This window comes from Durio zibethinus, chromosome 11 (assembly GCF_047325235.1).
Source record: "Durio zibethinus cultivar Kanyao isolate XHJ-2024 chromosome 11, ASM4732523v1, whole genome shotgun sequence".
Taxonomy (NCBI): Eukaryota; Viridiplantae; Streptophyta; class Magnoliopsida; order Malvales; family Malvaceae; genus Durio; species Durio zibethinus.
Window position 1 is genome coordinate 4,114,687 of NC_143172.1, and position 27,896 is coordinate 4,142,582.

A 27,896-nucleotide genomic window follows, 5' to 3' on the forward strand; every position below is an offset into this window, starting at 1 on the left:
TTATTCCTGTTCCCACCCAGTAAGAGTCCCCGCCTTTGCAAGCTTCTGTACCATCATTATTGCATCAGTTTCCACCTCCACTTCATCATAGCCCCATTCTCTAGCAATACCAATCTCAAAGAGAACGGACTTCATTTTTGCATGAAGAGAGCAGCTTACGTTCAAAGTGCTCGTTGCTGCCCATAGCACCTCTGTACCTCTTTTATCTCGAGCGATCATTCCTAACCTTGTTGTCTTGTTTGTGCAATTAAAAGATGCATCCACATTGATTTTGAAGTCCACATCCACAGGTGGTATCCACCTTATCAGTGTCTCCCTGCAATTCCCTGCGTTCCTGCAAAAAATGGGTCCACCTTAAACACCACCTCACGTATAATTCCACATGTAGATTCATGGAGACATCTGTTTCTGTTCAACCATAGCATGCATCGTGCATACATGCTTGTTTCCAACCTTTCTTCTTGCTTTGCCTTAATCAAGAAAACAGTCCAAAATTCTGGGGCCGTGGTCCATGTTTCCAGCCATCCATGCACCAGTTGCAGATTCTTTCCCATACCTAACTGCTGAACCTGCATTCAAAAATATGTGATAGCAAGATTCCTCGACAGTCCCACATACACAACAAGAGTCCTCAACCGGGTTCCTGCGAGCTTTGAGAATACCCCTTGCTGGTAAGATACCCCAAATGAACCTCCACATAAAGACCTTTACCTTTGGGATAACCTTGGCTGTCCATACCAACTTCCACATTGGAGACCGAGTATTCCTTTTTCCTACCTGTTTCCCTAGCCACTCTCTAGCAACATGATAGGCAGACTTTACCGAAAAATTACCCAAACTTTTGACTCATTCCATGTCAATCTGTCTAGACATGGGCTACTACTCAACGGTATTTGAAGGATTAATTCAATGTGCTCTCGGCAAAACAATCCTGTTAACATCTCCATGTTCCAAAATCTATTATCATTGTTCATCAGCGCAGCTACTTTTAATTGTTGGTTTTCAGTCCATAGTGGCTTGAATGTGGGTGGTTTATTGAGCCATCCGTCATGCCAAACCTCCACAGTTTTTCCATCTCCAACCCGCCACCTTGACCCTGCTTCCAAAATTAACCTTACAGCTAATAAACTTCTCCATACATATGATGGATTAGTGCCCAAGACTGCTTTAAAACGAGCTACATGGAAAATATTTTGCTCTTAGTACTTGATGGCATAACGATGATTCATCCTGCATAAGCCTCCACCCTTGTTTGGTTTATTGCCAAATTAAAAGTATAGTTTACTCTTAAACATAAAAAATTTGTAAGATTTAAATTAAGAATCACATCACAATTTTTTTCCTTAACACATCACGAAACTTTAAAACATTAATTGAATTTTATTACGGTTACAGCTATTTACTAAACATTAAAACTGATCCTCATACTGTTGGAACATTAGGTTTTCGGTGAACTGGAGTTGGGGCTGTTGGAACATCTTCCTCTTTCTGATGATTCCCTTCAATTGATTTCATGTTCAATTAACATGTTACTATAAGTTTGAATTTGGTCGCCATTCGATGGCATGTGCCTCTGTTCCTTTCTGATATTTTTAGTGTGCTTGTTTTCATACCATAGATTTCAAAACCGCAATTGCAGTGGAATGAAGAAAATAAGTCCTTACACAGCAGAGGAATATGGTTAAAACCAAAAAACTCTTCAAATGCAATGAAATGGGTGGCCTCTTCTTCCCAAATAATATGGTATTAGCATAAAATGCATGGATAATTCTTCAATTTTTAAAATTAAATTGAAAACTTACAAATGCAACATCATTTCATCATTTTTAATTTTTGTAAACGTTAAACAAATAGCTAAATAACTTTCTGGTTTTTCTTTTCGTTTTAATAATCAGTCAATTGGGTTGTTCTTCCCCTCCCCTTTCGCTCTCCGCCCACTCCATACCCTCCATTTTAGCTGGGCAATGTGATGAGAACCAGAGTGAAGGGGCTGATATGACCCTTGAGCCATGTATGTTACAAGTGAGGAGTTCTCTACTATTACCATGGAAGTGAGGAACAACCTACGGCAAGAAACATAGTAAAGCTGTCAATATAATTACAGACTAAGCTGAGTCACATTTCTTCTACCATCCAAGATATAAATTCAAATCACTGCCGTCGTTTCAGGGGCTTAGTTGAAGAACTGCCAGCGGTGGCAGCAGTAACTTTCCTAGCACCTGATATACATTCCAAGAAAACGAAATTCTGAGAACAAGAAATAAATTTTAAGAAACTGAGAGAGAAGATGGTATTCAAATAAAAAAAAATTTTGACAAATCAGCAAAAATAAGCTGTAGCAATACCGTAGTAATGCTGCTCAGCTAGTTTTTAGCCTGAAAAATGACTAATAAAACAGTTCAAATATAGAATACCATATAAATTACATACTTGATGAAACCTTTGAGGAGCTCCTTGGCATTGACAATCGAGCAGATTTCGTTTGCACAACCTTTTGAGACAGCTTTGGAAGCTTAGAAGGGACGATGGACCTGTTTTCAAGCAACAAATGAACCAACAGGAAAAATCAAAAAACTTTTCTCACTCTCCTGTTTCAGCAACAGAGTCCTCAAAGCCCAAGCAAAATATATTATTTAAAATACTTTTGCACATACTTTAGATAACAACTTATTATAAATAAATAATCATGAATTTAGAGAGCAAAGGAGAGAGGAAAAGGATAATTAAGCAAGTTACCAGATATTGTAATGATTCTTGTGGTTATAAATAATGCTACCAGCAACTATTAGTGAGTAACTCTAGTTTCTACTTCAAAAAGAATAGTTGATTAAAAACTTGCTTCTACTACTCAATCCAGAAACAAGATCCTACAGAAAATTAAAGCTGAAAGGAGTTGAAGGATACTCACTTCCCAATATTATCAGATTTTTCAGCTTTGTCAGATTTCTCAACCTTCTCTGGTTTATCAGAAGGTTTTGAAACTTCAGGGAAAAGAGTGAATTCTACAGCACTACAGATTGAGCCATCAGTTTCTGTACCACCCATTGATAGATCACCATCAGATATATCACTTAATCTCTCCTCTGAATCAGCATCTCCAAAGCCCAAGAGTTCAATATCATCAGCAATATTCTGAACCAAATCTCTTCCTGCAAGGTTTGTCTGCACAGAAGATTCAATGTGATGCTTTGAGTCATCCATTGACCAATGAGAGCCAGTTTCAGAATTCTTATCGCTGTTAACCAAGCAATTGTCCACATCAAAAGCTACTTTCTCAAAATTTCCCAAGCTTTGCCGTCTTGAAAAACCCTGACTTTGTCGAGGATTCCCACTGGAGTGTCCCCTAGGAGAGGAAGATCCATACCTCAGTGAGCTCATACCATGCTTAGTACTATTGCCATTACCCTTAAGTAACTGCAAATGCTCAATCTCCTGATCTTTCTTTGTGATGGTTTCTTTTAGGAATGCAACCTGCAAAGATTAATAGAAGATCAGAAATGAAATGACAGATTAAATGGTCCAAAAAGGTTAAAATCTTCTTTAAGAAAGATACAATTCTGTTAAGAATCTTGAGCTACAGCGAAATTTCCTCCTAACCAAAGTTACTGTATCTTATCTAGAGCTTAGGAAGAGAAACCCTAAAAGTATCTCCTCAAACTGACAGAATTAAATCTTCCTAAACGGGCAGATTCATGCACATTGTTGGCAAAAATGAAGACTGACGAAAGCTAGAAAATGTAAACTAGATTATGCTGCTGCAAGGATGCCTGTTGTAGGCTCATTATTGAGTGAGATTTTTATAATCCTACTTTGGCCTGTAACTCTGTTTTGTCCATAGAAATAAGAATTATAAGAAAAACAAGGTCGTAACAACCATTACTTGGTTTCAACACCTGGCCACATTAACTTTTGAAACAAGGGGAAAATAAGCAGAGGAAGAGAAAAGAAGGCTACCTGTTCCATAAGTTCTCTGATATCTCTCCCCTCTCTGTTGGTCCTTGCAGCACCTAACTCAACACCGGAAACCCTCTCGGCAAACTTCAAAGTACTTACAGTTTCAGAGTATGAATCTACATCAGGATTAAGCTGCACAAACATAAGGGTTTTTGCCTGGCCACCTACAATTTGATATTAAAAGAAAAGGACAATTAATCAGTAAGAGAAAATAAAAACCACTTTAACATATTATTGGGCATAATGATGTTGTAAATCACAATAGCAAAATTAAAATCTGAAAACAGAAAAGTACCCAAAGAACTCTGGAGAACTTGAGTTAGTTTGCTATTTCTATACGGGACATGAGCATTCTTTTGTGCCAGAGCAAAGATTACATCTCCAAGAGCTGACAGCGATTTGTTTATATGTTGTGCCTCCTTAAGCCTATCTCCAGTTGCTTCAGAACGATCTACCCTTTCACTGCCAGCAAGATCCACCAAATGTAAACTACCACGCAAGACAGCATTAGTTTTTAAGTCCGTGCCACGAACATGAACGGTGAGAATACTGCACTTAATAATTTACCGAAACCCATTAGACACAACTCCAAATAACAAGTTATATACAAAATAGTAAGTGAAAATACAACCTGTGTGATCTACTACTCCTCTCATTTAGGGCTGTAGCACCTACAGCCCTATTCATTAACCCAATATTCATCAACTCCAGAACATCAGTGGTTGATTTTACACAATGCATACTTGCTTCAGGGACAGCTAACCCATTTGGTTGGGTGGTGCTCCAAATCCCAAGTGTGTGCAAGTCATAGGAAACAAAGAACATATTTAACAGCAGAAAAAAGCAAGAAGGAATAAAATGTAACTATTTGACCAAATACATAAATTTAAGAAATGAGGATTGCAAATTTATAAATCATTAGGGTAACATAGAGATCAATCATTATAAAGAAACAATAACAATAAAAGACAAGCTATAGAACCAAATTTCAGACCAGAATTGAGAAACACAAGAAGAAATGAAATCCAGAATATAAAAAAAAAGGATATCTTCTCTGAGAACTGTCCCCTACAAGGAGATCACGAACTTGTTCATTATATATCTCAACCATTTGAACACCAACTTCATATATAATGGAGCTCTTCCTGCTTTGAGAGATTTGGAAAAGATCATTGAGTGCTCGGTAATTGACTCCCCAATCTTCTTTAGAAGACACATTAGGTCCACTCTGGAAAGAGAAAATACAAATGCATAAGATATAGCCTACACGTTTAAAATGAATTACATATTTCAAACAGAAAAATATTAAAAAGTAGCTCACCATTGTATAAGTTTTTCCTGAGCCAGTTTGACCATAAGCAAATATGCAAACATTGTAACCGTCAAGAACAGATCGAATCAATGGTTGGGTGTCTAAAAATACCTCCTCTACAGACATATTACATTGAAAATTTTACATAGATAAGCATCAGTCATGAATATTGTGGCTGAAACTATGTAGCTATTAAATTAAGAGATGAATTTTTTATTATCAACAATGAACAAATATGAAAATTTAAAACCTTGGGTAGCTGCTGGACTGAAAACCTTGTTAAACTTGAAGAGCCTATGAGTGTCCTTCCCTTTCTTTGAGGGATTCGAAACAACCAATTCACCATTCTCACCAATATATTCTATTGTTGTTTGTTTCTTACTTTGCTCTGGAAGGAATGGCCTTATCCTACAATAGACTCTAATATTTCCTACAAAAAGTAAGAAATAGCATCAGCTACTCGGTGACAGAACCCAAACAAACTAAGATATACCAATGTACCTTTCAAATCCTGAACCTCATTGTACAATCTTCGGTTTTCAGCAAGAACAGAATGATAATTTTCCGCAGCATCTATTAGTCCTTTAAGCTTTATTCCTACTCCAGAAAAAAAGGGGCATAAATGATAAGAAATTGCTCAAAACCCAACATAGAAAAAAATGAAATCTAGATGGCAGACTAAGCCAAACAAACAAAACAAACAGCACGAGTAACCAACATTACCTAAGTAACTAAGTTCCTCTGAGTAGCTCTTTTTAGTCTTTAGGGCTTCACGTTTGATAGACTTAGAAGCATCCCTTAATTCCTAAACAGTGTAAAACTTCATGTCAAAGGACTATGCATCAATATCATCATAAGAATTAGGAACATGACAAACCTTTAAAGCCACGAATTGTTGATCAATGAAGCTCTGATAACTGTGCTCTTTATTTTTCCATCTCTTTTGTTTAGATTCAGAAAATGACTGAAGCTCATCCACTTTTTTCCTAGAATTGCTTAAAAGATACTCAAGTTCATTTAACTGCTTTTCTAACATCACTTTAGTATCCTCAGCCTGGGCTTCCAACTGTAGACAATGCCTTTCATGCATCTTTTTGCTGCTCTCTAGTTCCTCTCTTAGTCTAGAAATCTCAAAGTCATTCTGAATCCTCTCCTTCTTAAGCTGAAGCAAATCCTGCTCTTCTACTTTACCCTTCTCCTCCAGTTTGCTCTTTTCAATCTGCAATTCTCAAGAAACATACAAATCAATCATATAAGACTATAAACAGAGAAAATATGGCTTTTGGTCAAAAAAGCAACAATTCCTTGCAAAGCACCACAAGTGGCATGGTATTAAGATTGTTAATGGGGATAAAGAAATTTAGAAGGATTGATTGACCATGTCAATCTTAGCTTGATTCCACCACACAAGAGAGTCTGATCAAGTTCACTATTATCTAAATTATAATGCTCCAGTTCGGAAAGCCCAACCTTATTAAGGTAACATAAAAGTATCACAGCTCAGTCCAAGTATTTTAAACAAAGACCGAAAATCAGATTTAATTTAGATGATTTGCACAAACTTAATATAAGTATCCTAAACTAAACAACACAAAACTAAATCATCCCCTTAAAATTTTCTTCCAAAATTAGATTGCCTTTCCTTCACAAGAAAAATTAAACATTCAAGTTCCCTTGTATCAATGTTTCACTCTTGTGCACCAGTTGAATTTCACACAAGATATAAATCAAAATAGCATGTAAAGAAAAAATATTTTATCCTTCTCGCACTTTAAACAATAGTAAATATAAGTTAAGCAATTCAAAGAATTAGATGCAGTTCTTGAGTTTCAGATGTATGAAAGAAGCAAGTACCAGCACACATGAAAACCATAGAACAATATGTCAATGGGAGTCTTTGGAAGACGAAAGGCACAGATCCAGAACAAGACACTAAAATTTTTTTAAAGAAAATCAGCAATAAATTAAGTAAAAGGGGAAAGGATAAGAATTGCACCTTTATATGCTGTAGTTGATTTATAACTACCTACATGAAGCAAAACAGATCCAAGAATTATTGAGATGGGAGAAACAACTAAAGGCAAAAAAGACTAAGGCACACGCCCTAAACTATTTGTCAAGTACCTTATTTTCCTCCATGGTTCCCTTTGCTAGGGTCTCAAGTGCCCTTATCCTTGATTGATACTTTTCCTCCCGAGCCCTGTAAAGGTTGTTTTGCTGCAGGAGTTCAAGATTATAAATATTCATTATTCATGCACAGCACAAGAGAAAGCATTCTCAAGGGGGGGAAAATGTTCCGAAGTAATTTACATTTTTTAAGTTTTCTGCCCGAGTTGAAACTCGCCATTCTATCTCTTGTACGATCTTTCTCAACAGACACGCTACACGCTGAGCAAAATGGAAACCATAGAAAACCATAAATAAATAAATAAATAAAAGGTACAGGAAAGAAGTACAATATGGCAGATGTATGAGGATGAGTATCTGAAAAGAGACCAAAAAGAAAAACATCCATGATGCTAGAGAAATACAGCAAATGTTTGTACTCTGAATGACATACATGAGGTACATCTCCCTTCTTTCTTTCAATACTTTCATCCATAATCCTGTACAGTATACTGAATAGTGATTGAGTAGAGGCATTCTGTGCAAAAGAAGATGCATAAGAATGTGCTAAACTAAGAGTTGCAACAAAAATCTAATAATATAATGGGATTCACTAATAGATACAAAAACAAGTATGACCGGGTCTCAAGGTCTTACATCTAAACTGCTTGATTTCAATAATTCCAAAATTGTTGCATCAGAAAGATCAGCATAACAACCTTGCTTCAATTGGATGCTTTCAAATTCACCAGAAAGATTCCATCTCTTCCTGGAAGGATTTTGGACACTATTGGCCTCATCATTAGAATTGAAACATGCCCTAAGTGTCTTAAGGCACCCTAAAACTGGCATATCATGTGGCCCTGCACATATCCCAAATATTAACCAAAAGGTAGAAAGAAAAGCAAATATAGCAATGGACTCTTTAACTTGGACTTTGAATACGTTCATAACCAAGCCCAGCCAAAGGGCTAGTTCATTCTGGACAAACAAAAAATGAGTAGTTAATCATACACCTCTAACCAGATAGAGGTTTGGTTCTATAATAAAATAATCAGACCCATCATTTAAAAGAATTTCACTCCAACCAGTAACCATTCTAAAATTGGGATCAAAAGGTTTGAAATAGGAGGTTTAAATGCCAAGATACTCATACTTTTCACTGAGATAAACATATAACTAAACAGAATAATACCAAAGTTCACTTTAATTAGGAACATACCAAAACTATACACCCAGAACTGAGCCAACCAGATAGAGGTTTGGTTCCATGATCAAATGATCAGATCCATCATTTAAAAAACAAACCACTCCAACTAGTAACCATTCCATAATTTAGATCAAAAGGTTTGAAATAGGAAGTTTAAATGCCAAGACACTTAATTTTCACTGAGATAGACATATAACTAAAGAGAATAATACTACAGTTCACCTTAGTTAGGAATATACCAAAATTATACACCCAAAACTAAGCCAACCTTAGCTTAACCTTGCACAAGCTAAGATCAATGAGTCAGCAAAATGCTTTCAGTTTCAAGATCAATGAGTAGGAAAATGCTTTCAGTTTCAACCAACTTTACATGTCTAGCACACTGAAATAGAACCTTCAAAATTCAATTGATACCTGCTCTATGTCAGACAATTCAAAGCTGGGCAACCCCATTTCATCCATAGCAATCAGAAACCTCTTGACATTTACAGGGCCACTTTGGGGACCAACATCCTGAAGTTGAAGAAGATGCAAGATGCCCAGAACAAGATGCAAACATGTACAATTAAGTCTAACAGAGAAAAAAAGAACTATATTGAAGACAAATTAATACAGCAAACAAAGTACTAACAAAAGAGTGATCGAACCATTTCAACAGAACCAGGACGCAGCTTGTTCAAAATGGTACAAAAAATAATTCCATCAATCAAACACCCTCTCAGCTCCTCTTCTGTTGCATCTAATGGCAATCTAAAATCAGGAATCATGCCATTTAACCATTCCACCAATGAAGACAGCCAATCACCTAGGAAAATCAGGGCTCAAAGTTTAATAAAGGAAGATGAGTAAAAATACTGAAAGAGCTATAGCATCCTATTGCTTACCACTAATCAGGCCTTCAAAGCTTTCCATTTGTTCAATATCTACATCGTGAGATCCATTCAAGCCATTAGCTGTACCGTTTTCCCTCATCTGCCCTTTTAGCTGAATGTTCAAGCTGACTTCTCTGAAATCTATCTTTCTGATAACATGGGACTCACTCCTACAAAGGGAATAAAAACATTTATCTTAGATAAAAAGTTAATATTTATTGCATTACTAATCTATTCACGCCTAAACGCACAAAGTAAGGGCATAAGTTTTGTCATGAGAATTTTTAATGAAAACCGAACTTTCAACAAATTTAGATTGCATTAAAAGGGAAACTAAGAGAAAGAAAAAGGTTTACTCATTTTGAATGTCTAGCCTTTGTTTTATCATGGAAAGTGAAAGAGAATAGAAGAGTGAAAAATCAAAAAAAGAGGAGATTCGTTTCTTATTTTACGCTTCATCTAAATAAAGTGAACTTCATAAAATCACTAGGCTAAGCTGAAACTAAGAGTGTTCAATTCTCGAACAAACACTAAAATTTAAAAAAAAAAAAAAAAAAAGAGAACGAACGAAAGAAACTCGGAGCTGCACTCGTCACCGTTTTCTTAGCAACCAAACAATCACAATCCCATAATAAAAGAAAGAAAAAATCATAATTTCGAAACATCATGCTGCATTATCAATTCTCTATGTAATTTCTTAACTAATAAATTTAAAAAGGCTAAAAAACGCTAAACTGACAATAATTGAAATCCATTCAGATCCGAACAAAACATTAAATTCTACAGAAAAACAACATGTACGAACAAAATGTAGCACGAACCTGAGGAATCTAATAGGAGATTAGATCAAGATCTTGAAGATCCAACTAAGTCTACACATTTCATAGCTCGTAAAAAAGATATTCAAATTTTTCCGATTAAAAAAAATAAAAATTAAAGATCATAAACCAGACAGAGAATTAAAATAAAAATCGAAGCAGATCCGTTGAAGAAATCGACCGATTTCGAAATCTCGAACAGCCCGAGATTTTTACTTTTGTCCTCCGCAAAGAAAAAAAAAAAAAAGATAGGAAGCAAGAAATGTTTTTGTTGCGTTGGAAAATGGAAAATGGAAAGCGAGTGAAATGAACGTACGAGAGAGCGTTTGGTTTGGGTTTTTGGTTTTCTTTAAATTTTTTTGAAAAAGACATAACGTACCTTTTTCAATTTTTTTTATTGCTTAATTTTGGATTTGGGTCCGGCGATTTTGGAGTAAAGTTCCCGCCTTCGTGCTTTTGGTCTTTTGTTCTCGTCGTTTTATTTTCTTAATCATATTTTTTTAGGATTTGAAATCTATACTACAAATGAAAATAATATTCTATGTCAAATGTCCTTTTCATTTTTTTTTCATTTGATTTTTTTAGTTTAACGGCATTAAAAAATATCTAACCTAATTTATATTTAATATTCTCATAAAAAAGTTAAAGAAGGTAATAAGTGTACATTTTTTATGGATTTATTGGGTTTGGATATAAGACTTTGGGTTTAATTTATTTATTAAATGGATTGGGTTAATATTTAAATTGATTTTTTATTGGTTTTGAGAGATAAATAAGTTATGGTTTTTTTTTTAATTTATGATTTTATTTGTTAAATTTTATTTTAGGAAGATAAATGGGCTAAAATTTTATTTATTAGATTAAAACAAATCTTTCAAGAAAATATATTGACAAAAGTTTGATCATTTTTAAGTAAATAAACCCAAAAGTAATCTTTAAACAATTCTAATCCAAAATATAAGTTGTTTTATTTTATTTTATTTTTTACAAACATTTTCACTCCTTAAATATTTATTTTTTAAAATTTTATTTGTATATGTTACATGTTATTTTAAATAGTAAAAGAGATAGAATTAATAATAAAACTTCTCATTTAGAAAATCTCTAATGATGAAAATTATTTTGAAATTTGTAAGAATAATTTTTAATATGTTTTCTTAAGTTGAAAAATTATATATTCAATTTTACTAAAGTGAGAGAAAATTCTTACAATTTGTTCCCAAACAAAATAATTTCAAATTATCATAATAATAATTTTATTATTAATATCAAAATTAAGAAATTTTTTAATTTATTATATAAATGAAACATTAAAAAAATAATAAGAAAAATATAATATAATATAATTTTTTTTAATAATTACCAAACATAACAATAAAATTTATTAATAGTAATTAGATTTCAAATAATTAAAAATTTTAAACTCAAAATCTCAACATCAAAAGAACATATCACTTAAAGATAATTTTAAATAATTTAATAATTAAATCTTTATTAATTAAAAATAAATAAAATTTTTATTTTTTTAAATTTTTCTAAGCGTAGCAATAGTGATTTACTAATATAGTAATATTAACAGAAACAAACAGAAAAAGGATGCAATGGTGTCACGGAGCCATGGATACTACAAGCCAGAAGGATACTTGGAACTAGTTTGAATTTTTTTTTTCTTAATATTTCCAATATAATTTGATTTTTAGTTTCTAATAATTCAAAATTTCAAGTTTATTAATGGATCTTACAATTATCTATGAAATTAATAAATTTATTCATTACTTATTATAAATTATCTGTTTATATGTCATAGTCATTGAGTTAATTAAAATTGATCTTTTATATTTTATCCAAAACAATATAAAGTCCCTAGAATATTGTGACAAATGCCTCTAATTCTACATATCAAACAATGAAAACCAAACAATGCCATTATGAATTTGCATTAATTTTGAAGCATTGTTTGTCACAATTAGAATATAGGTTAATAAAACCATAATAAAAATATAATTTTTTATATAAAAAATATTAAAATTTAAAATTGATGAATATAACTTTTCTAACTTGATTATTATAAATTAATTAAATTAAATACCAATTCAAAGTATAAGAATGATATGTCACCGACATGTGATGTTGGTTAAGAAATAGAATAAAATTGGAAGAACCATCCTTAGTAAAAGTAAAAAAAAAAAAAAAAAAGCTGGTTTGTCCGTGTCCAACCAACGGCCAATTGGCCCACCATTAGTGATGTTTTGTTCACTTCCCTTACCTTCCACTGAAAACATAGTTTGATTGTCACCTTCCCTGTCACTTTCCTTATGGTATTATTAGTTTCTTTAATTACATCAAATTGGATTGATAAAACTCCAAGTCTTTTGTAAAGTGGGGACTCTGCTAAAATTGTATTGCCATCAAAACTAGTACTATAATTCAGTGATACATTCTTATTTTCTGCTGCAAATTATATATGTAACAGTTGTCTTAGAAAAAGACGGCTTATTAATGGTTTTGTGGGGAAGGGCAAAGTCACTATGAGAGAAGTGAGTCAAATCCAACGAAAAAGAAAAATGGACAAAAACAAAGTAGAGAGGAAGATCACATATTGAGTCAAAACATCTTTTCAAGAGAAAGGTTTGCCTAACCTTTATGTGACTACTAGCCAAAGTAGCTTGTTCCTACCTTTCTAACCAAATATAAAGTACTACTATTCCATATCCTGTTTACCAAAGTTCAAAGGGTATTTTTTGTCTTAAATTTTAAGATTTCTGTACAAGAGATTAGGGTGATTGTAAATGTTAATAAGCTGATGACTAGGGCCTGATTTGGATGCTTGATGAAAGCCCAAAATCTAATCATAAAAAATAGGTCATTGTGCAATGAGAGAACTCCCCATCACGCATTTAAATCAAACATAATGGAGCTATGTGAACTTGATATAGTGGCATATCATAAAACTTGCTAGAAAAAGTATAAATCTGGAAACAACTGGTAAAAGATGCTGTGAATTAAAACAAAAAAGACCAGCAAAGTTATAAAACATGAGAACAATGGAGCAAAACACTAATCATGAATTCATAATTACCTGCAATGGAACAGAAAACTGTTAAGGCAAACTGATCACTGATTGAGGACATATATTCTTCCTCACTTCTTTGCTATACTTCCAGTACACCCTCCATTTTGAATTGCAAATTATATGTTTGCACAGCTGAAGAATAAAATTGCTGGTGATTTGAAGAGAACTAAACCCGCCTTTGATTAACAGTTGTGGTAGAAAATTAACCCATTTTAACTAATTAACAGCAGAGAATTGAGTAAAAATGTTGTGCCTGTTCGATTAAATAATTAGAGTTTAGGGTTTAAAGTTTATGGTTTGAGTAATCTATTGAAACAATAAGAGAACATGCACAAATAGAAAAACATCAAAATCAGAAAGAAAAGCTAGGTATTTTTAATATCATTTACGATCTTAACTATTTGGGGACAAGGAGTTGATTAGATATTAGTTTCTTTTCAGACTAGAGACAAATCTTTGATCACTGATTAAAAAGAAAAGCAAACATAACCTTAGTACTTAGTGTCCACGACATTCAAATCAAACATCAGAGCTGACATCTTAGAATCTCCATCGGAGTCAAGGCCAGGCATCGGGAAATTCAGATCAAAATCGACGAGAGGCATCTGATAGCGGCATATTGACCATGTATTGCTCTCATTAAGCCATTTTTCGATGCAACCTGAATGATAAACGTGGGAGCACGGCAAGCGTTTCGCTTCTGTTCCGATTGAAATATCTTCAAAGCACACCGAACATGACATTGTGCCAGATTTTTCATCAACTGTTACCATCTCCAACCCTTCAATGGCTGTTTTACTTGCAGGCCTCATCTTTGGAGCACGAGGATCATCCTACTTCTCTGTAACAGCTTCCTCATTAATCTCGACAAAATCAGTTCCGAGGACGATGATATCTTCCATGTAAGCATTGTCATAATCATGATCAGAGAACTGATCATCCCCTTCGTTAATCGGAAACAGGCTGGCTAATAGCATGCATAACAAAGCCTCGACTCCCTCCCCACTCAAATCCAAACAAGAGAGTAGAGCTTGGTCTAAATCAGCCATCTTAAAACTTAAACAAATAAAGAAAGCAATAAAAAGAAGAACAGATGGTCATAATTTTTGTTGCAATTTGAAAAGTACGGTATATATATATGTAAGAGAGCAAAAAATATATACCGGTTGTACGAATTGTATCCTTTGGATTCCTTATTTTTTAAGGACTATTAATATTCCTATATCTTGGGTAATTTCTAATTATTTATTTTTGTAATTTAAATTATATATATGTTATGCATACTTTATTATTTCAGCTTTGTTTAGTTTTGGTATTTTTTATTCTATAGGGCCAGGGGCATATGCTATAATGCCACAATAGTATAAAGTTATAAATCATAACTTTTTATTTATATATGAAGTTTGTTAGGATTTCAATTAATTATTAATTAGTTCTAAATAAAAACTAATTAACATAACAAAACCTATATAAATTGATCTTATAGTATGAAAAGAAAGAGTAATTAGCCAATATAGGTAGATCTCCATAATATGACAAATAATTACTGTACTTAAAATTATACTGTATTCTTCATGATCCAAATTAGTTTTTTATATGTTCATATTAATTTAAATTCACAAGATGTAGTTGTACATATTATTTTAATTGATAATTAAAACCTAGATCATTTAAATTAATTTTATTTTAAATTCAAAAAATATAAAGTAAAGAAGTTATTAAAAATTTGTTTTTCTAAATTTATTAGTAGTAGAGGTTTTCTTTTTTTTTCCTAATAAATTTGATGCAAAGTTAATTAATTCACGTTATGGTAATATATACAAAGAGAGATCAAATTATACATTGGTATAAAACTTATTACTTGTTCATTTTTGGTACATTAATGAAAATAATTTGAATTGTTTATGAATATAGGTTTATATGAATTATTTATTTTCTTTCTTATGATAGTCCCCCATTTAACAAAGAGAGTAATATATTTAGAGGCAATTGTGGAAGTTCCTAAAAAATTTTTCACGATAATCTCATCAATTATTGTTATTTATAAATATTTATAATTTTTTCTGCCTCAACATTCAAATTTAGAAACAAATTTAATTCTAAAATTAAAGGCACGTGTGTCTCAAAAGATTATAATTATAGACGAAAAAATAGTTACCATAGGCTATTTTGATCTTCTATGCCCTAATAAGTGATTTGTCTTGTAGTATAAGCTTTCATTAGCATTTTGCGTTCATCATTTTGATGGTTCGCATTCTTTTTTTTTAGATTCTAAATCATAGCAAATCTAACATCTAATTAGTATCTAACTTTAAATAAAATTTAACTACATGGTCTATATATCTAATTGAAAAGTGTAACTGAAATATTTTTTAGCCGGTTGGGTTTTTAATATTATATAGTTAAATGGGCTTTTCGAAGAAACATTAATTTGTTTGGGTAATATAATTTCTGATGTTTTGTACATAAAAATAAATTTTAAAAATTATATATATAATATATTTTATTTTATTTTATTTTTTAACAATTTAAAAAAAAATAAAAATGTTATCAAATATTCATGTTAGTTCTATCAATTATACCCTCACATCTTTTATCATGAAGATGCGATCTTGTATTCTTATTTACAGTTGAATCTTGTAATTCTAAGCGCAATCCTCCCTTTTAGGGTAAGATATCCAAAAACCTTAACTCACGGACTTACCTGTTTGGTTGACAACCTACGTTGGGCTTGGTGGAAAAAAAAATCTTTTAAAGAAAGAAATAAAGCAAATAAAGATAAGTAGCAAGAAAATTTTAGAATAATTATTATATTTGTAAAAAAATTTGTTAATTTAAACTAATTATTTTTAAACTTTATTAAATATAAATTTTTTTATTTATACTTTTAAAAATAAAAATATTGGTGCTTCTTGTTGCGAAACAAGAGAGATTTTACTAGTTCATATTTTAAAATAACATAGAAGCACATATATATACTTATTATACTTATTTAAATTAAAATTTTACTATATTGCGAATTCTCAAAACTGAATTTTCTTTTTCATGAATGCCTCTCCAGTAACCAAAGCTAGCATTCCAATATAAAATTGGATACTGAAGTAAGGCCATCGTAAAATTAGATATATAATCTCTGTAATGTGATGAGTTGCCCTATACATTTCTTATTAATTTTTATTTAAAAAATTTTCAATTAACACAAAAGAATTCTTCATTACTATATAAGTCGTCAATCCATTGGAAGCATGATATATATATATATATATATATGAGATTTTTTTTAAGCTAATGAAGTGGAATCTAAATGTGACTTGGAAAGATAGCATACGTCTGACCTATGACATAAGAAGGAAAGGTCAAGGGAGAGCATTAGGACTTATCAAGTCCTAACTCGGATGTTAAAGTCAGTGTTTGAGTAAGGAAGAAGGTACGAAAAGTTAGAAAGAACTTAGAATGCAGGAAATGAAGATGTCTAATGTCTTACCTTCCAACCTCTTCCCTATATGTCAAGTGTAGCGGAAACTTGCACGACCAGGACATGTGGTGTACTCAATCAAAGGCAAATGATGTACATTTAACTTTTTTATAGGACATGTGGTGTCAAGCTGACATTCTCAGAGTCCTCTAAACTTCTCTCCCCGTGTGGGTTTTTTGTACTCATTAATCTTGTCTTGAACCTCTTAATTATTGCGTCTAAAACATATAAAACATAAAAATAAAGGAATAAATATTGAAAAACATTAGAAAAAAATCATTTGTAATATTTGTATTAATAATGTCTATAATGTATAATGAACTATGACGATATTAATACTATACTATTTCTTTAAGACATAGTTAATTATATGCTGGAAACATGCACATAGTTAATTAATAGATACTAAGGACTAAATACAAGAATCATCTACGTTGAGATTGAGATCAAAATCAACCTCAGGCATCTTTAAATTCAGATCAAAATCAACAACAGGCAACTTGTGGCGACACAATGGGCACATGTTGCTATTCTTCAACCACTCAATAATGCAGCCGGCATGATAAATGTGGGAGCAAGGCAAACGTCTAGCTTCTGTCTCCATCCTCAACTCGTCCAAGCACACCGAACAGTGCAACGTCCTTACTTTGCCTAACTCTTCATCGATCTTCACCTTCTCTAATCCTTCAACGGCTGTTTTACTTGCTGGCCGCATCTTCGGGTCGGTATCATCCAGAACATACTCGTCGAAATCACTATCAAAATTATTAGTATTACCATCTGAAAAATACCCTTCTTCGAATTCGTTGTCTCCTGCTTCAACACGAAGCTCGAACAACTCGGATGTGCATATTAACAGGGTTGTCTCTTGTCCCGATGAATTCAAAGCCAAAGAAAAGATGAAGTCTCCTTCGACATCGTCTCTTGTCGTCACCATTGAAATATCGTTTGTAGCAATAGGCATTTCATCAGACATGGTTTTGATGAGAAAATTATTTTAAAAGGGAGAGATCACAGAAGAGTTTGCAAAGAAAAATCGGCAAGGGAATTTAGATTTCAAAGTATTTAAGAGTTATGAGAAGAAACAAAACTAGGGTTAGGTATGAAACGTTTGTGGATATAAAATAACTTTAGGCTAAGGCGGCTACAAGTTAATTCTTACTCTGAATATGTTAAATATATATATATATATTATTACCATAAATTAGTTTGTCAAAAATTAATATTATTACCATAAATTATTAGTACATTCTTATATATTTTTATATTCATATTTAAATTATTAGTATACATAAATATATGTCGTAACTTCATATTTCATACTTCATATAAGAACTTACTTCGTTCCCAATTTTTTGTCTTCATACGCTTATTGAAATTAGAAGAAAATTTTTTTGACTTTTAACCTTTTTATGAATACGATGTTTCTTAATTTTTTTATATAAAATAAAAGTATGAAAAATAATTTTAAAATATTAAAATAAGAGTTTTAAATATTTAAAAAACACGATTTTGAGATAATTAAAAATAAAAAAAAAATGAGAGGAATAATAAAAAACAATTACGTTGATTGTGGCGTCAATTTGGTCCAATTTTCTTGCCACGCATGACGTTAGTTTTTATTACATCATCAAAAATCAACTTCTAATTTCAGTTACACTCAGGTTGAGTTTGGGTTAGGTTAGTTTTTATTAACATATTATTTTATTAATTTATATCCTTTCTAAAATTCAATTTTAAAATCTAAAAATTTTAAAATTTTAACCATTGAAAATTTATAAATAAAATATATTTATATATTAATAAATAGCCCAAAATTTTAATTAATAAAAAAAATATATATATTGAAATTTAAATTATAAATATATTTAATATTATCTTTTAACGATAAATTTATATGAAACCAATGCCGTAGCTAACTTATTATTCTACGTTTAACATAAACAGTAAAGCATGGTATCCTTGGTCCAACCAAAAACTCTTGTAAAGAAACCAAGTGAAACGCAGCGTTCTTCATCAGTTTTCACCTTATCCAAATCCCGCATGCTACTATTCTTTTCTCCAAGTTTCTGCCTCGAAGCATAATCTTTATCCCCCTCACCCAAAGCTTCATAACCGGCGGGATCCTCATCGTCATAGTCGTCGTCGTCATCAAAAATAAAGGGAAGAGCTCCTAGTGCCGGTTGATTGTACAAAGTATTTATAAAGAATCTTGGCGTCTCCAGTGGCTCGTACCTCATCAGTCTTGCATCAAGTTGATCACGGCATGCACCATAATCCATCTTAAAAAAAAAAAAAATCAAGAAAACTGTGAATAATGGAAAACGGAAGAGAACACCGAATTGAAAGTCTGCGATTTTGTGAATCTCGAAGGAGGGATAGAAAGCTTAATTTATATATATACCGTAAGAAGGATGGTTTTACCTTATTCCTTTGGGATTAATGTATACTACTTCTACTCAGAACTGGTTTTGCTGTGCTTTCTCAGCAAGTTTGTCTGATACACGGTGAATGTGTAAAATTTTACGAAAAAAATATTAAAAAAAATTTTGAATTCACGGTTAATATCAGATAAAGATTAAAAAAAGAACACGTGGATGAGGTTCGGCCAAGATGATTAGATTTCCTACGAGGTTGGGCTGATCTAGTCTCAACTCTCAACTTACGTCATTTTCTAATATGTGGGCTTTGACCCTCTTTTATATAAGTTTTTTAAATATTTGTATTTTATATATATTTTTGTATGGGAAACACGTTGATGTAATTTTTTTTATACTTTAAAAGATTTATCCTTGATAATTGATTTTCTGGGTTATGAACTTTTGCTTTAAAACAGTTTCTGATTTTTAGTAGTAGATGGATTTTGCATTTAATTGTACTATAATTTATACCTTTTTATGGAGTGAAAAAATATCAAAACAATAGCCCAGACGACCATACCTTAATGAGCCACAATTTAAGCTAAACAAAATAAAAATTTTGAGTTTCATATTTATTTTTTTTAATAATTTTATCACTCTATTATATTTTTAATTACTGATGAATAAAAAATAAAATATTTCATCTGAATTAAAAATATTTTAATTATTTTTTATTTTTTATTATGTGAAAAGGTAAAAAAGTCTTTGTTTCAAATTTCAAGAATAATATCAATAATTAAATAAAAAATAATTAGATTCTATTTTTAAAAAATCAACAATGCCATTAATTTTTTTATTATATATTTTATATTTTAATGTTAAAATTTATAATTGTAAAAAAATTACAAGAAAAATATAAAAAAAAAATTCATTTTTCATTTCTTTTTGATATGTCAATATTTTTTTTGTTTAACTTAATCCATTCATCAATATTTTTTTTAACAATTGCAATGGATCAACCTTAACCTTTGACATTCATTTTTAACGGTCAAAAATTAGAATTGCATAAAAATCAATGTGGATTGGTAAATTTGTAAAAAAAAAAAAAAAAAAAATTAAAAAGTAAAATGATAAATTTTAAACTCCAATACTGCATAGAAGACAGAGAATCCGAAAAAGCGAAAACTCTTCTAAAGGCACAGTTGAGAAAATAAAGAATTCACGAGAAAAAATGGAAGAATCACCGTCAGCTGCAGCAGGAGATCAGAGAGATGAATCAACGGAACAGGAAGTTACGATCAGGGAACGGGATATGGATCAAACGTCCACGTGTCCAGAAACTGAAACGGAAGACTGTGGACTCGACGGTAGCGAATCGAAACTGCCGTTGAACAAAAGCGACATCTTGAAAGCAATAGAGGTAGTTGAGAGAGACTCTCTGGCTATCGCCGACAGCTTCTCTTCTCTCTTTACTTCGCTTCGTTTGGCTCTTTCTGAGGTCTGATTTCCCCTTTATTTAGTTTTTTTTTTTTTTAATTTAAGGCACTTTCTGTACGGTTCTCGAGAAAATTGTAGTCAATTTATGCGAATTGATTCAATTTTCGTAAAGATTATGCTTTGTTGTTGCTAAAATTCTGGAAATTTTAGGCAGTTATGATTTTGAGCAATTACGGTGGTATTTCTTTTCTTTTTCAATTTTAGGGTTTTGAATTTCCAAATTATGCATTACAGTGTATCCAAATTCCAACGTGATGGTATAGCTTCCTTTATATGAGTATTAGCAATGAATTGGAGCATTGTTGATGTTACTTTTCCTAATTTCTATAATGTGAATTCAGTGATTCATTGACATGTGAAAATTAGGTTTTTAATAAGTACGTGACGTGCAAAGTACTTCAACTGTAGGTTACTAGCGGCTCAGTTGATCATATGCGTTGCTTTGGTGATGCTGCGGGGCGCCTTCAAGAATCTGGTAAATGAAATGTTAAACATAATGCTTCCTTCCTCCAATTATCAGTTTGATTAGGGGCAAACTTGTGCTCTAGTATTATGCTTACTAATTCGCTCATTGTTATAAAATATAATAACAACCTTGGGTTTTGTCTTAAACCCAGGTAATTATGGGTACTTTTTCTATTTTCTAAATCATTAACATAGCGCCAGAATTATAGCAACTGGTCAACCCTAGAGCTTTTTGTTTTCTTATCCTAAATTAAGTTTACTAGTCTTCACTTTGTGTAGTTTTGAAATTGATGCTAATTACTTGGATAATGTGCATTTGCGCTATTATACAGTTGAAGTAAAGTGCGGAATTCTCTCTCTGTCACTTAATTAGAACATATTGGTCATCTGGAGTCTGATGGAGCTATTGTTGTGGCTCAGTTCCCCAACAGAAGTATTGCATTATGTTGTTTAGATTGTCTGATTCTGATAGAAAATGTGAACTTATTATTGTCATTTGGATTTGCAGCACTTGATGCGGCAACAAAGGGAAATCGGTATATAAATTCATGTCTCAGGTAGCATCCATGACCCTTTTTTTTCAGGCAAAAAGGAAAGAATAGAAGAGGAAAAACAGGGGGAGGGGGGGACATATGATGTAACTAACTGAAGTAGAATCTCTTGATGTATTTAATAATATTTCTCTCGTCTTTTATCTATGGTGATACAAACAATTAGTTGTTTAGATGATGTTGCATTGAGCTCAAGAAACTACTGAAATTAGATGGAACTAGAAGCAAATATAAATTCATTTTGTTTCTGGTGTTCTCTTTAGTTTATGCACTCTGTTTGATGTTATATTGAAGTGATCAATCTATCATATAATCCAATTAGTGTTTATGCATTAAACTAAATAATTTATTAAGAAAACCATCAATGCTAGTTTATTTTCTGAGATTGCTGTAGCTGGTGGTAGGAGAAAGGAGATTTACAGGTCTTGTAGTAGGCATTTTTACTATTTTCAATAAGAAATAGATGATCAATGTTTTTGCTTATCACATAAGTTACTTCTTGTGGGAAAGTCATTTACGAATAAAACCTATCAGTAATATAATTGGAATTGTTACTTGAACCTAAACAATGCTATTGGTTCTTTGACAATTATGTATTTCCATTTATTGGTCAATGCAACATGTTACTATTTTCAATCTTCTGTTTGTTTATAGAAGTTTCCAGTTGTGCAGATTTATGATATCTAGTAAAACATTGGTCATAAATGTCTTAACTGCAGTGGAAACTATATGTGTTGTAAGTTATCATTCTCTTCCTAGGTTTGGCTGTGGGATCTGTGTGTCGCTAAATAAGTGTAGTAAGATCATTCTTTTTCATATCCTAGGTTTTGCCTTTTGTAATGCAGTTTTTTGCCCAATTGCAGATTAAATGAGGAAATGAGGGGCATTGACAGTCTAGCTACACAGCTGTATCCTTTTCAGTTGTAACGGTATGTTTTAGGTTTTCATTGTTAGGGCTTGTAGTCTGCTCCTTGAAGCTGTTTATGGTGGACCTAATAGCCAATCACATCTTTCGCTCCCATTAATGTGGGGGCAGCAGATGCCTAAGTTCACTAATGGTGTGCAGTGAAACCCTTGCATTTGGTAAACCAACATTGAACTTGGGCTACCATGAAATTTATTGATTTGACCTTTTCATCCTTGGCATTTCTTTGGCTCCTTAATTGTTGTGAAGAAAAATTCTGAGAAGGAATGTAGATGCCCTAGACACGGCTGTAAACAAGCTCGTACGACTTCCATGACTCATGAGGATGAAGTGCTTAACTTAAGAAATCAATGGTTTTCGTACTATGCGTCTGTATAGACCTGTTTTTTTCTCTGAAATATTGGAGTGCTTAATCTTAGTAAAATTCTGTTTCAAACTGAAAAAACTCAATTGTAGCGGTATATTTGCTTGTCAGAAGTAAAGCACAAACTAGTCCAGAAAATTTTCATTTTTCTGGCTGGAGAGTGATGATATCAATTTGAGGAAATTTTCTGCACTAGAGCTCTGGATAACAGGTTTAATGGACATAATCCTTGTGGTCAGGTAACAAAAATGGGCTGTCTGTTGAATCAAAAAAAAAAAGGGGTGGGGGTGGGGGGGCAGTCTGACCGGCTCGCTGGCTCCCCTGGATTGTTTAGTGTAACCTGGTTCACCTTGATACAGTGGACTGCCTTTTCTAGTTTTGCGTCTGTCAATGCCTTGGGCCTGCTGGGTTTAGGACTTGTGAAAAACAAAAAAAATAGCCTGCATGTCTTTGATGCTTAATCTTTGATTTACATTTAAATAAATTTCTAATTTTTAATATGTACAAATAAATTTTAAAATTTTAATTTATATCTAAATAAATCCTTAACATAAATAATTTTTCAAAGATTACTAGGATACAATAAAAAAACAAGAATTCATGTTAAACTCTGCATTTAAAAGAAAAAGACTGAACCTTACCCCAGTCTTATAATAGAAAGGAAGAAAAAATCTCATGGCTCAGCTGGTTTGACATTATCCTGCCTCCCATAATGCTTACCCTTTTTTCCAATTTTGTGAGGAGCAGAAGCAAAGAAAAGAAAAGGAAATGGTGGAATGATTAATGGCTCCATCGAGGTTCGAGGAGTCCCATTCAACTAAAATCAACCTGCAAATGTCTCAGACAACAATCCTTTATGATAATAGATATTTACCTCCAAAAAAATATTTTTTCTGGTACGAATTTTTTTATCCCCATTGTGACCGGGAAAACAAAAATACAACTTACAAAAAAAAGCTATAATCATTCAGTAATTTGCTCCATATGACAAACGCATGCAATATTGTTTATCATGAACCTTTGACTTATAGCCACCCTCTCTGCAAAAAGGGGAGGGAGGGCAGTCGATTAATGCATCTCACTCAATCTATATGTCAAAAACAAAACTTGCTTTCTCTTTTATGTTCATTGGTGTTAAAGGTGAGTGAATGATTGTTTCAAAAGCTTAAGCCGATAGAAAAATATGAATAGTTATATTTAAGTTTTAACACGCCCTTTATATGTAAGTTAGATGATTGATTAATAGACTTACACATGGATCAAAGTGTATAAAAAATATGCAAGCTGAAGAAGGATCAGAGCAATAATTACGCACAATCTGATGAACAATAAGGCATTAGATCAAAAATATTAAATAAATAGTTTTCATGATTTCGAAAACTTAAATATCACATTAAAATTAGGTAACTGATCATTTTAAAAGCTTAAACTGATAGAAAATGGTCAACGGCTATATTTATATTCTAACAATTGGTTTGATTAATGTACCGATAATTTAGCCATTGTAATTACACGCAAGCAACAAATACTTGTCTCTTGTTTGAAATGGTGGGCTTTATACGTTATGTTTTGGGTAGCGTAGGGTATCAGAAATCTCGGGGAGATGCTCACAATGTCAATGTAGAATCAATTCATTTTACATAAAAACGATGGGATAAAAAGAAATAAAACTACAAAGAATTTGGTGCAGTGGCCAATTAATCTTATGGCAAGTGGCATTTTGACCTGTAATTTCTTTATCAGCAAAGCGGTACGCACTCTGCTCATCATCACACGATGACACAAGTTATTGGAATTAAACAAAATATTATACCAATGTTTTCGTGTTTAAAACTGCATAATTAAGAAGCCAATTTGCATTGGATGACCGTTGCATGTGCCACAATCTACCCTGGTTATGCACTTTGTCAGGACTATCATAAAGCTAGTACCTAAATAATTAATCTAATTTTTAAGCCTGATTTAAATCATTTTAGTGAAAAGGGAAAAAAAGATTATCAGGCTTAAAAATTAGATTAATTATTGGGCAGATTAGGTACCATATAATCTTCGTAAGTGTAGTATGGAAAAATCAAAAGCGTAGTGACAAAATGATAAGAAACACGGCCCACAAATTTATCTATACTTCCACGTTGATCCATTCATATTGGAGGAACTGAAAATGACATCGACTACTTCAACTTCAACAGGATTGTCAGGTTACGTACCAACTCGTTATGACAAGTAGTAGTCAGGGGAAGGAAAAGCAGGAAAAAAAATAAGGAAAATAAATGCGAGCAATAGACAGGTACTAGATTCAGAAAATGGTTAAAAAATGCTTGATTATATCTAAATCCATGTGTAATTTTTGTTTGTTTCTTCAGTTTGTCCAGGATTTATCAAGGACAAATCCTAAATGAACTTGAAGTTCTGAACTATGATTACAGTAATCTGGTCTGGACAAAGTAATCCACTACCATTGTCGTTCCAAACTTGGTTGATCCTACCCGAATTATAACAACTTAGGCCAATGAGCCATAGCATTTTCTTTAATGTGTTTGATGGATTGTGGTCCATAACTTGGGTGATCCAAGTTTCAAATCCCATGCCAATGACAATAAAAAACGAACAGAGGGAGACGGGGGATCAGTACTTCGGCTTTTTGAGGAAAATGAGATCTTTGAAATTAAACTAATTCAGCCATAGACTCTAGTTGATCACATAGTAGTACAATTATGAAACTCATTTTTCTTTCAAAAACATAGGAACATTAAATACAAGACAGGTTGTAGGGAAATAAAAATAAGTGGTCAGATTGAGTTCAGCATTGATTCCGGAATCCAAAAATGGATCTGGTTCGTCATTGGCTCTCTGGCTTCAAATGTGCAAGAAATAGTTGGACCACATAGGCACGCAGTTTGTTTCTTACAGTATCACTGACAAAATTCAAAGCCTTTTGTTTATAGAGAATGATTAACCATGAATTATTTTCTCATGTCGCATAATTAAAAAAATCTGGATTAGAAAGCAATGAAAGAAATTAATTATCAAATGCGATTGTTAATAAAATACTGAACTTTTAAAATGAATCCACTCTCCAAAATCTGCAAACTGGTACTCCTTCTAATTCCAAAGTCCAAGAGGCAATCAAGAGCGGCTTGAGTTTGACTAGTAGGTAACCAATAACTTTGGTTTGGTGTGGTCTATTTCCAACCTCACATTACAAGATGTTGTACTGTGACATTAACTAAAAAAAAAATCCCTGTACTATATTATAATAGCAGTGGATTGATATATTTATATTAAACATGATGCATATTTAATTTAAAATTAATTAATAATAAATGAATAAGTTCAACTTGTATATAAAATTTATAAAAAAATTAAATATTTATTAAAAATTTTACTTTAATAAATCTTCATAGGGTGAGATGAGTAATAAAAAAAATTTTAATTCTAATATCATATAAAGTATTTCACTTAAAATCAATTAATAGTAAATGAAAAGATTTAATTTAAATATAAAATTATAAAAAATTAAATATTTATTGAATGTGAGATAATTAATTTTGACAAAACACTAGTCTTATATTAGGTTAATTCATTGTAAGTGCATGTGAAAATCTAACTTCAACTCCAATAGAAACGTTTTATTGGGGTTTGAAGAATAAAGCAAATTCCTTATGCTAGGGTTGAAATTTTTGGCCAAAGGAAACGTGCTGTTTTCATGTGTATTATTTATGATTAGATCCAACCAAGAAATCTTAATGTACTTCGGAGAAAAACAAGTTTCGTGTGGGAGTGGGATCAATTACATTACATAAACAAATAATAAAAAAAAAAAACTGTGACAATGAAATTGAATTTTGATCTCTCCTGGCATCGATCCCCTCGACGTTGAATTGATTTTCTCTAACTTTTAGCAAATGAATTTTCGTTCACAACAAAAGGCAAAGGAGCAGCACGTGAGTGGAAAGATCACATGCTGCAGATTAATATAGTAATAATCTATGTGGTACAAATTAATCTTTGTCAATATTATTAACCCCTCCATCAATAATTATATTTAATTTGGCTGTTTTTCTTTATGTCCGTTGCGACAAAATTAAGTGCCTACTTTGGATTCCTTCTCTTTTTACGAATAAAATTCTTGGTCTTTTCTTTTACTAAGATTTGACATTTTCTTAATTGTTTATTTATTAATTAATATGAATAAAAAGACATTTTTACATAAATAAATTATACTTATTTTATTCGTGTAATTATTTTTAAGAATTTTGCTCCGGCCATTCTTCATTGAAACTATAATCATACTGTCATTTCATGTGGAAGAATGGCAGCAGTACCAAGATTTTTGCCCCACGAAGGGAACAAACCAAGATAGACAGACAGCCAAGTGATGAAGAAGACATGCTACTTTGATTTAAGTATAATACAGTTTCATATAGCATACCCCACTTTCCTTTGTTATAGAGAAAAAAAAAAAAAAAAGAAAAAAAAATCATGATTTCAGTATTTTTTTTCTGTTTTTTCCCTTTAAAAATTCATTTTTTATTTTTGTGTGTTTTGAGTTATAATTTTTTGTGAAATTGTTAATATATAATTAAATTACATAAATTCACGCATGATTTTATATCTAAAATCGTAATAATTGCCATGAAAGTGAACCACCAAGGTTGACATAGTGGAGGGTGTTTCATTATCAAGAGGATTATAATAATAATAATAATACTGAGGATAATGTTCCTTCACGAAAGCTGCTTTTGTTTGTTTCCATAGTTGTTGCAAGGTTTAGAATTTCTTACTATCTATTCAACTGATAAAGTAATCTATTTTTTTTTTAAATGGGTCTAAAATTCAAGCAAATGACTGATGTAATTAAAAAGATTTGCTAAAAAAAAAAAAAAAAAAGGGTTCAAATTTCATATTAAAATT

At 32.0% G+C, this 27,896-nt stretch overlaps 3 protein-coding genes across 4 annotated transcripts; 1 reads left to right on the forward strand and 2 right to left on the reverse strand.

Moving 5' to 3' along the window:
- Nucleotides 1-1,515, reverse strand: LOC149515996 (uncharacterized). The gene is made up of 6 exons (XM_089768699.1): nt 1,429-1,515; nt 1,182-1,230; nt 834-1,096; nt 619-777; nt 454-569; nt 1-334 (listed from the first exon to the last, which is right to left on the reverse strand). The coding sequence occupies exons 1-6, from the start codon at nt 1,513-1,515 to the stop codon at nt 1-3; spliced, it is 1,008 nt and encodes a 335-aa protein (XP_089624825.1).
- A 283-nt stretch (nt 1,516-1,798) lies between these two features.
- LOC111289662 (kinesin-like protein KIN-14J) lies at nt 1,799-10,499 on the reverse strand. Its single transcript, XM_022880904.2, is given in 22 exon segments — nt 1,799-2,219; nt 2,431-2,531; nt 2,909-3,471; nt 3,955-4,118; nt 4,250-4,503; nt 4,586-4,750; nt 5,004-5,182; nt 5,276-5,382; nt 5,517-5,696; nt 5,768-5,863; nt 5,990-6,071; nt 6,144-6,485; nt 7,263-7,292; nt 7,391-7,483; nt 7,577-7,654; nt 7,827-7,910; nt 8,030-8,224; nt 8,227-8,235; nt 8,997-9,095; nt 9,230-9,387; nt 9,467-9,624; nt 10,276-10,499. Coding segments are annotated over 21 exon segments (3,135 nt in total). The 5' UTR covers nt 9,555-9,624; nt 10,276-10,499; the 3' UTR covers nt 1,799-2,151.
- A 9,826-nt stretch (nt 10,500-20,325) lies between these two features.
- Nucleotides 20,326-23,174, forward strand: LOC111291219 (uncharacterized). Of its 2 annotated transcripts, none has more exons than XM_022882853.2 (5): nt 20,326-20,600; nt 21,086-21,152; nt 21,651-21,699; nt 22,557-22,601; nt 22,868-23,174. In XM_022882853.2, the coding sequence occupies exons 1-5, from the start codon at nt 20,412-20,414 to the stop codon at nt 22,932-22,934; spliced, it is 417 nt and encodes a 138-aa protein (XP_022738588.1). In that variant the 5' UTR covers nt 20,326-20,411; the 3' UTR covers nt 22,935-23,174. The 2 variants fall into 2 exon arrangements, with proteins under 2 accessions (XP_022738588.1, XP_022738587.1); XM_022882852.2 differs by having other exon boundaries at nt 20,328-20,678.
- The last annotated feature ends 4,722 nt before the right edge of the window (nt 23,175-27,896 follow it).

Coding starts and splice junctions, on each gene's coding strand:
- LOC149515996 (XM_089768699.1), bottom strand. CDS start 1,515: ATGAAATCAATTGAAGGGAATCATCAGAAAGAGGAAGATGTTCCAACA. Junction 1,231..1,428: donor GAAAACCTAATGTTCCAACA/GTATGAGGATCA, acceptor AGGCTTATGCAG/GATGAATCATCGTTATGCCA. Junction 570..618: donor CGGTTGAGGACTCTTGTTGT/GTATGTGGGACT, acceptor TTTTGAATGCAG/GTTCAGCAGTTAGGTATGGG.
- LOC111291219 (XM_022882852.2), top strand. CDS start 20,412: ATGGAAGAATCACCGTCAGCTGCAGCAGGAGATCAGAGAGATGAATCA. Junction 20,679..21,085: donor TTCGTTTGGCTCTTTCTGAG/GTCTGATTTCCC, acceptor CTTCAACTGTAG/GTTACTAGCGGCTCAGTTGA. Junction 21,153..21,650: donor GGGGCGCCTTCAAGAATCTG/GTAAATGAAATG, acceptor TTGGATTTGCAG/CACTTGATGCGGCAACAAAG.